This window comes from Camellia sinensis, chromosome 2, assembly GCF_055761805.1.
Source record: "Camellia sinensis isolate YWXY chromosome 2, ASM5576180v1, whole genome shotgun sequence".
In the NCBI taxonomy this organism is placed as follows: domain Eukaryota; kingdom Viridiplantae; phylum Streptophyta; class Magnoliopsida; order Ericales; family Theaceae; genus Camellia; species Camellia sinensis.
The window spans coordinates 50,760,614-50,771,186 of NC_138962.1; the positions used below are offsets into that span (position 1 = coordinate 50,760,614).

The 10,573-nt window shown below is 29.0% G+C and overlaps 1 protein-coding gene across 1 annotated transcript; it reads left to right on the forward strand.

Annotated features, from left to right (window-relative positions):
• The first annotated feature begins 4,046 nt into the window (after positions 1-4,046).
• On the forward strand, positions 4,047-10,050 carry LOC114305112 (peroxidase superfamily protein). Its single transcript, XM_028250233.2, has 4 exons — positions 4,047-6,365; positions 6,459-6,641; positions 7,368-7,530; positions 9,363-10,050. The coding sequence occupies exons 1-4, from the start codon at positions 6,162-6,164 to the stop codon at positions 9,782-9,784; spliced, it is 972 nt and encodes a 323-aa protein (XP_028106034.2). The 5' UTR covers positions 4,047-6,161; the 3' UTR covers positions 9,785-10,050.
• The last annotated feature ends 523 nt before the right edge of the window (positions 10,051-10,573 follow it).

The window sequence follows — 10,573 nt, forward strand, 5'->3', positions numbered from 1 at the left end:
TATCAATTTTGTGCATATATATATATATACATGTATTTGGATATGTGCATGCATTTCCTACAACTCAGCCCATTTGCATTCTAAAACATTGATCTCACCACCAGCGGTAGCTGCTGCCACTTTAAAACCCTTTGCACCATCTATTCTTTTGACTTCCATTGATTTCAGTTGCTTCGCCGCCATTCTGCCACCACTACTTGTTCTTCCTTCTTTATTTGTATATATTCATGTTGTCTATGCATTAAAATAAATTGTCCTAACCAACTAGGTTAGTTTGATTGGTTAGAATTGTAGCACCTCAGAAGGGTTTGAGTTCTAATATTGAAAAAGATGCTCTATTCTAATAATAATAATAATAATAATGTCATCTTCAAAACTTTAATGTAGAAAATGAAAATTTCACCTTCTATTTTGCATGCTGATATATGTTCTAGAATTGATTTCGAAATCTCTCGTCCTTAAATCCTCTCTTACCTTGTTCCAAAAAATTGCTAATTATATGATTATGTCTTAAAATTTTCACATAATTGAATAGCTTTTAGTATTTTGAGATAAAAGACGCAGGATCATTGGCCATGAAAGCTATGCATATACTCTCTGCTCTGAATATGTTTAAATTTCCTACGTAGCATCCAACATATATAATAATAATAAAAATCTTTCTAATATAAAATTTGTTAGACATCGAAGGGATTCTTATACGTGACAGCTATTATTATGAGATAAAGAGTGCAAAATAATAAGAAGATACTTGAAAATACCTTAGGCACAGAAAAATCCTGAAAAGGAATGTCCAAGGGGAAGTGTTTTCCTGTTTGGTTCAAAGGAATGTCCAAAGGGAAAATCCTTAAGAAGTTTTTTGCTGTTTGGTTATATTGCACACAAAGGGAAGTTTCAAAAGAAAGTTTTGAATAGTAACTGTTTATATGAATTTGTTGTTTTCCCTCCTAGAATTTTCAAAGGAAAGAAAAAGATAAAGAAAAAAATTGAGAAAAAAAGGGGGAAGAAAGATGGCTTTGTCTACGCTACGCTCTCTTTCCTCTATTTCTGTGTTTCCCTTTTGAATGGACATTCTAGTCCCTTTCAACAACCTTACATTATCATTATAATTTTAGCAATGATAAAATTAGTAATTGAATGAAATTTTGATGATCAAATTGGCATGTTTGTCACATAAGAGGGTCTATTAACGAAGGTTATATGGTTGTCTGGTGTCAAACCTTTGACCATTTCAATGGTGTAATATAGACTAGTTAGTCAAAGGTTGGAGACTATAGTGATTTTGTATTGCATACATATTAGTCAACCTTGATCCTTTCCCCGTAATTTTAGTTTGGTCTATTCATTATTAATTGTGATAGTTAATTTCTTTTATTTTGACTTTCTGTTTATTTAACGTTAATGAAGTTGACAAAACTTAAAAGCTACTAAAGTCATATTTTGATGAAGTGGATAGAGGCAAATGAGATATAAAAAAATTGTCACATTTTGTTCACATAATTTTATTAACGGTAAATTGATTGAAAGGTAACATTATAACTTAATTTAGGTCTCTTTTAGGAAGTAAAAAAAAGTTGACTTATTGGTTTATTTAGGTCAGACTCTCTCTCTAATTTTTACATGTCTTTTCGTAACAAATTAAAAAGTTAATTTATAAGTCACTTTTCAAAATAATCCTAAATAATCCTAAGTATAAGAAGTTGATAGCCATGATTAAAATGAAATTATAGTGAAAAGTATAAAACTACCTAGTGCAATTAACTCATCAAATCAATCAACGTGTTTGGTTTCGGTTTTTCAAATTTATTTTTTTGAAATTTTTTCAGTTTTTGTTCGGTTAAGTTCAAAAATCAAAACAAGTTTTTAAATTTTTTTCCCGCATGCACACGTGGAAATAGAAATGTGAATGGATGTGAATTTGTTTTTTTTTTGTTTTCTTTCTACTTTTTAATGTGACTTGTTCTCTTTTATTTTGTTTTGTTTTGTTTTTTTGGTTTTGCTGAATGGTTTCAGCAAGTTGACCGATAGTTCAATGTGACAGGATTTTAAATTTTACGTTGACACAATATTCAATGTGGAGGGATTTTAAAATTAAAAGCAAAACAAAATTCAAAAATACTTTTGTATTTGATGTTACAAAAGTTTGTAAGTTGGTTACTTTACAAAATTATGAGACTAGTTTGTAAGTTGGTTACAAAGTTTGTAAAGTTAGTTACTTTACAAGTTTGTAAGTTGTATTTGATGTTATAAAATTATGATTTGATAATAGAGTTGTATTTTCAATTTGTGAGTTTTGGAGTTATGATTTGAGTGTGAAAAATTTGTTTGGTTATGAATTTTGAATTGAGTGATGTGACATATGATATTTGATTCAAAAATTTACAATTCATAACTAAACGTACAACTCAAAATTCTATTCAAAACTCATAAAATTTTTTTAAAAAATTCTCAAAATATTTTTTATTTAAAATATAAAAATAACAAGTGCTAAAAAAAAAAACACGAACACTGTTTCGGTCAACTTGCTGGATGTTTGGGGGGATGTCCGGGGGATGATCGAGTTTAAGTGTTTTGAAAAGTGAGTGTGAAATCAATTTTTAAAAATTGTAAACAAACAGAACACTCAAATCATGTTGTAGAATTATGTTTGGAAAGTTCCACCAAACACAGCCTTAATTTTTTTCTGCCAATTTGTGATTAAATTACGTATTTTGTGGTTGATATCATGAAATTTTATGATAAAGTCACAAATTTAATTGTAAGGTATGCACTCATAAAAAGGTACATATTAAATTATTTTTTGATACATATACAATATACATATATATATATATATATATAAAACAAATATGCTTGTACTTTTGATGTGATAATAATTTTTTTTTTCAATTTGTTATTAAATACATTATTTAGGTTGCCTTTCTCTATGTGTGTGGAGGGATATTTGAATTTCTTTACGATAGTAAAATTTTTAAAAACCAAACATATATCTATTTTCAAAGTATAATTTTAAAATCACTTTTAAAAGAGAACTCAAAAAACTAAAACCAAACATGGTGAACACCATCCAGCTACACGGTCAAACTAAATTCTTGTCAAATTAATGCAAATCAGACAACTAAATTATTTTATTTGAGCTTGATTTGTTTATTAAATGAGTTTGAATTTTAAACTCAAGCCTTGAGAATAAGGTTATTTTAGTAACTTTTTGACTAAAATATAAGGTGAAAACAATTAATATGTAATGATTTTTTTTTGACTTTTTACTAAAAAAAAGTGTGTAAAAAAAGAAAAAAAAAATCTTTGATTTTTTTGTATAATTCTTTGACTTTTTTTTTTGGTTGTGATTTTTAATTTTTTTTTAATTTTTTAAAAACTCGTTTAGGATGTTCCCAAACCAATGACTTGGTTTGAATGAATTATGTATGAATTGGGCTAGAAATATTTTACAAATATGCTTGGCTTGTTCAAAAGAAGAAAAAAAAAAAAAGAATACTTTTATCATTACAATTTATATATAAAAAAAATGCTAAATCACATAATTTTAATAAGAATTTGATTTAAAAATAATATGACAATAATATATATTTTTAAACAAAAGAATCACGATAAAACACATGATTTTGTATAACAATATCGGTATTTTTTTCCCCATCTATGTATAATATTAAATGCTAAAATAGTTCTTTTCTAAGACATCAAATTACTAGGAAGATAATTTTAAAGAAAGGAATAAAATTAAAAGGAGATAACAACAACTAGAACCATTTGAATCAAAGACAAATCAACAGTTGAAATATAAACCAACCACCTCAACCAACTAAACGATTAATCATTAAATTTAAGGGATTAGCCATAAATGAATGATGAGGACGGATTTATATTACTTTGTTTTCTTCATTGTTTTAAATTATTGAATTATGACGCAGGATATTACTTATTTTTATTAATTCTTTAATAATTATTTCTATACATAAAGCCAATCAATGATAATAAGTGTGATTCAGATCTAATTTTTCAAATCACCTCTATAAGAAAATCGATAGTTTTTTTTTTTTTCAAATTATTACTAATTTTTTGGCCATTTTATTTTTGTTGTTTGTAGTTTATTATTTAGTTGTTTGTTTGGTCCTCTAAGATTTTATTTTTATTTTCATTTGTGTATTATTTATTTTATTTTAATATAATTATCTTTCTTGTTCCTCGAAAAAAAAAAATATTATAAAGTTTGCTCTTTGCATGTTGAACTTGATTTGACATTTATCAGTTTTTCTATTTCTCTGGATCATATGATTAGGAGGTATTGATTTTCGAATTTATGTGCTTGGATAGGTATAAAGAATCCTACCTATAATATCGGTTATGAAGAAATTTTTTTTTTTCTTCAAGGTTTGTGTTTTATAATAAAATAAACCTTTAATTTTTAATTTTATCAATTTAAACTCTAAAATTTTGATTTGTTTTTAATTTAAATTATTTATCTATATTTGATAAGTAAAATGGTAGAAAATAATATATTTTAACTATTAAACGGATGAATCACTAATCACCATGCTTGGTTAGAGTTTTCCGAAAACTCTTTTCAAAAATTCTACTTTCTTATTTTTCTTATTCTTTTGTTTTTATTGAATTTTTTTAATATTTTAAGCATTTTTTTTTACTTTTTAGACATACCTAACATAAATATACCTAAAAAGTAAAAAATTTGTGAAAGAAATCTTTTACTTTTCTTTTAAAAATATAAAAAAAAAATACGAGAATTCCGTACATATTTTGTATTTTTATGTATTTATTAATTTTTTAAAATATTTTTTTACAATTTTTTTACTTTTTAGATACATTTAAGTAAGATGCATCTAGAAAAGTAAAAAAAATATTTAAAATTTTAAAAATATTCACTAAAAATAAAAAAACACGAAAACTAAAAAACTCAGTTTTCAAAAAACTTAATCCAAAAAACTCAAACCAAACACACTGAATAAATCTCAAATAGTGATCTTATAATTTTTTTTTTTTGAACCCAAAGGTCTCATTCTAATGTAAATTACATAAAAGGGCCAAACATAAACATACGTGTGTTATGAATTGAAGGACAACTGCGAGTTTTCTCATAATATTAAAATTACTAGACATAACACTTTCAAAAAACTCCTTAGTTTATTTTTTTCAAACAAAACACTTCAATATAATATTCCAAAGACATAACACTCTAACATAACGCAATAAAAAATTCCTTAGCGCAGGACATAACATTCCACAAAAATTTCATAGCGTATTTTTTTCCAAGCATAACACTTTAATATAACATACTAAAAAACTTCTTAATATAATTTTCTCAAACGTAACTAACAACGTAACATTCCCAAAAACTTTCTAATGTACTCTTTCCAAACGTAATAATTTAAATCAATATAACATATAAAAATTTTTTAGTATACTTTTTTCAAACGTAATATTCTAAAAAAATTCTTAATGTATTTTTTCCAAACGTAACACTCTAATGTAACAGCACAAAACCACACTAACACCACGCTCGACAATCAACACTTTAGCCACCAATCTCCCAAAAAGAATCGTAACACTCTAATGTAACAGTACAAAACTACACTAACAGAAATATAGATTTCCACGCTCGACAATCAATACTTTAGCCACCAATCTTCCTGAAAGAATCTTTCGTATTTCACCTTTCATTCTCATCCTAAAAACAAATTAAAAAATTAAAAAATAAATCACAAAAAAGCATTTATTTAAACTCAAATAACACTTAATCAAATAAATATAATTTTTCAAAACAAGAAAAACTAATTGATTCATAAAAAAAAACTCTTAAAATTAGATTGATCAATATTTCTCCACATGTAAGATTTATGATAAATTTTCCTTTTTATTTAGAAACGAAAGAAAAAAAACAAAAAATAAATAAAATTTAAAAAATTGACTACAAAACAAAACAAAACAAATCACATGCAATTCACTTGACACCTTGCCATCTCTCCCTTTAAATGCTTGACACCTTGAAGTTCAAAGAGCTGCAATACAGATTTCATCTCTCTCTCTCTCTCTCTCTCTCTCCACAAACACACAACATATATACATAACCTTCTTCTTTTGAAAATATACATACACATCCAAATATACAGTTAATAATAGCATTCAAAATGGTACTAGTACTAGTGAATTTGATTCTCATTTTGAGTTGTATAGTTGGAATCTCACAATCCCAACTCCAAGTCGGCTTCTATGCCGATACTTGCCCTGACGTCGAGTCCATTGTCAACGGCGTCGTTCGGGACGCTTTTCTCTCCAACTCCAACACTGCCCCTGTCTTGCTTCGCCTCCACTTCCATGACTGCTTCGTTCAGGTCCCTCTCTCTCTCTCTCTCTCCCCCTCCTCTCTGTGTGTGTGTGTGTGTGTGTGGTTTGTAGCTAAGGTGTTTGTTGATTTGATTGATCAGGGGTGTGATGGGTCGATACTAATAGATAATGGGCCAAATGCGGAGAGACATGCGTTTGCGCATCAAGGTGTTGGTGGGTTTGAAGTGATAGAGAGAGCCAAAGCTCAGTTGGAAGCTGTGTGCCCAGGCGTGGTTTCTTGCTCAGACATTGTCGCCTTGGCTGCTAGAGATGCCATAGCCTTGGTATTACTCTACACCACTCTCATCCTATATATATATATATATATATTGTTATATTACATGTTAGTAATCCGTAACACCTACATAGAATCAGTGAAACATCTAATCAAGAGTGAAACCCGAATACAAAAATAAAGATTTACGTAATTCATTCCAAACTAAGACTACGTCAAAAAGGTTAATAAAGAATCATGAGATAGTCCTTCCCTCAATATAGAGTTATATAACACGCTGCAAGTGCAAAAGTACTGAAAATACCCAATAATATAATGCAAATAACTCATTACACTTTTTTGTCAAAAAATAATTTTTCAAAATTGCCCATATTGTTACTAGTTTTTAAATTCAACTCTCTTCATTTATTAAATTGTCAAAAAAAAAAAAAAAATTATGTGAAATTACAAACACAACGCGTTTACTCCCGCTGTTATTGTTATGTATGTGTACATATTGATTGTTGGTTCATGCATTGATGTGAATATATAAGATTTTGTTGTGGTTGATGATATAAGATTATATGTTTTTGCTCCAAACTCCTTTTTATTGATATAATCTATCATCCCTTGTATGTTTTCATCAATAAAGATTTTCTTTGCCGATCAAAAAAAATATAAGATTTTGTTGTGGTTGATGATAACTGTTAGTATTATATATTTGTATATATTGATTGTTGGTTTATGTATTGATGTGAATATATGGTTTTTGTTGTGATGGATGATCATGGGACAGGCCAATGGACCAGCATACCAGGTTCCAACTGGCCGGAGAGATGGGTCAGTTTCCGATGTTTCGATGGCCAACAACATGCCGGGTGTTAGCGACTCGATTGAGCAACTCAAAGCCAAGTTTTCGCAGAAGGGACTCTCAGACCAAGACCTTGTGGTTCTTACTGGTACTGTGAGCTTCTCTCTCTCTCTCTCTCATGCAGATTCCATTGTGTGATAGTAGGTAGCAATTTAAGTAATGTGAACAAGTTGCTAATAACTATTGAAATGATGACAAATGAAAATGAGGGAAAAAAGGTCAGAAATATTTTGTTTTATTAATTGATAAGAAAAATGATATATAAATCTTATTATTTTTGTCACTTCATATGTGGATCTGCATAATAACGGCATGTGTAAATAAATGATCAATCATTTCTAAAAAATACTATATAAATTAAGGTGTTATGTAACAATAAAAGATTTAAACATGATTCATTTCAATAATATAATAGACTAATAAAGAAACGTTTGTAATTATTAATTTGTATATCATTACTTTGTTGTTTTTTTTTGTTTTTATTTATAAATATAATACGTAGCATGGATAAATGCTTGTTCTATAGATATGCATAGGTGTACACTTGTTCTGTAGATACCATAGGAGGCAAAAGACCGATGAAATTAAATTTATTCGGTGATAAATAGCTTCCCTCAATTGATAATAGGTCCCTAAGATGAATAAGATGGCGACAAAGTTATTAAATATTGTTTTAATTAGTGGGCAGCCAAATTATTGTACCAGCATACATAAAAAGGATTGCTTTTTATGATTTTAATTACTATATATTCTTGTTTTAATTAGTGGGGCACCTTAATTATGGTTACTTAATATGATCTCAAACCTTAAGACCAGTGGCTGCTCAAACCATCTTATCTAGAAATTAAGTTGAAAGTCACAATGCATTAAATTTGCCTAACAAACACGGTCCATGATCATCACACAGTAGATGATATATTAGACCAGTTTTTGCTTAAAGTGAATTGTCTATTTTCAATAAATGTGCTTGATTTTCTTAGTTGTCAGAAATTAAAAGCTGATCTTATTGTTAGTTCGCACAAACTCATCATCATGTGCTTCATGACCAATAGAAACTGTAAATTAATCAAGGGATGGATGGAGCTGACATAATCCATCTTGATTAATTGATTGGAAGATTTGAGTGGTCCATCTATCCATCCATCATCTTTTAAATTAGCAATAATTCTATGTTAGACATTGACGTACCACATGATGTATCAAAATTTTTAATTATTATTTTTTTGCAAGACATTTTAAGAACACTTCACAAACACATACATCTTGTGTTTGGACACGCCTTATGACACCTTTATGAGTTTCATTTTTTTTTTGTTTTTGTTTTTGTTTGTTTTTTTTTAATTTATAAAGTTGATTTAGGGTCAAAAATAAAAAATAAAAAATGAAAACAAAGAGGGAGAAAAGTGAATTTCTTTAAAAATACACACACATACATTAATTCCTTTTATATCTTTATGTCCTAGCTTTATATTTATATACATAGTAAACAAAAAAATATATATATAAAAAAAAAATAATAATAATTTGTCGTATTTCCACCGTATTCGTGTCCAATTTTTTTTTTTTCAAAGCCACCATGTCCTCCATTGCTTAGAGTCGATTTGATCCATGTCACCCATCTTGGTCAATTGAATGAGAGATTGGATCGGTCCATCCATCCTCATTTACATGGCCTCAATAAGTCATTAGCACTACATACACATGATAGTGTTTTAAGATTATTGAATAATTTTTCTTATTTAAATACATTTGAGGGTTTTAATTTTTAGTGTAAAACACATTATTCATTTCTCAACCACAATCATTTTTTAGTACACTATTGTCCCTACATCTCATAACTAAAGTTCTTTCTTTGGTTAATAAACCATAGCCTTCTCTTAATTTGTTGAATTTAACAAGACTTCTTTACAAAATTTTCAGCTGCACACACCATTGGCACCACGGCATGCTTCTTCATGACCGACAGGCTGTACAATTTCTTCCCCAGTGGGGGCTCGGATCCTTCAATAAACTCTGAGTTTCTACCGGAGCTCAAATCAATGTGCCCACAAAATGGAGACGTTAATGTCCGAATACCCATCGACCGTGGCAGCGGGCAGACATTCGACAACCAGATTCTGCAGAATATTCGCAGCGGCGCCGCAGTGCTAGAGTCAGATGCAAGGCTCTATGATGATGAGGCAACAAGAAGTGTGGTAGACTCATACTTTGATGCCCTAAGCCCCCTATTTGGACCATTATTTGAGACAGATTTTGTGAACTCAATCGTGAAAATGGGCCAAATTGATGTCAAGACTGGTACTCAGGGGGAGGTTAGGCGTGTTTGTGGATCTTTCAATTGAATTGTACAATATGTTTTTTTATGTGCTTGTTCGTTCTTCAATTGGGGTTTGGTTATTGTAGTTTAAATGAGTTGATTGGAGTTTATTTTACTTTTGGAGTCTGTGTGTGAGATTGTTCAATTTAGTTGTATGAAATGTTTATATGCTCGTATGAGCATTTATTTGAAGGGCTTGCAATGGGTGTAAATCGCTGGTCAATTAAGGTCAATAACAATTACAGTGTGTTAAAAAGACCAAAATTAAGGGTGATTCTACTTATATCACTACTTTACCTCTTTACACCTTTTATATGAATTTTTTTTTCCTTCCAATTTTATCCATGTGTGAAATTACTTTTAAGTACAAAACATTAAAATTAAATATATTTGATTATCTCCTTACACCCCTTGGTCTTCCATATTTACTCATCTTTTTCTTTTCTCAACTTTTTTTTTTCTCTTGCACATCTTTTTTGAAAAAGTGAGAATCATAGTGTTTTGATCATCAAAGAAAGCAATAGATGAATAAACGGTGGTGAAGAACCATAAAAAAAGTGAAATGATGAGTTTTTTTTATTTGTTTGGTAGGTTTTTGTTTTGATTTTCTAGGCTGGTCTTCGACTTTTGTTTGATATTTCGAAATTGAACAAAATAACATAGTCCGGTATTAAACTGCCGAACAAAAAATATAAGTCTGGTATCCAGCTGCCGAATAAAAGATACATTTTCGGTAATATAAAGCCGGACTTTTTAAATTTGTTCGGCTACTCATTGCCATGTATGTTCAGTTTCTCTTTTTTTTTTTTTTTTT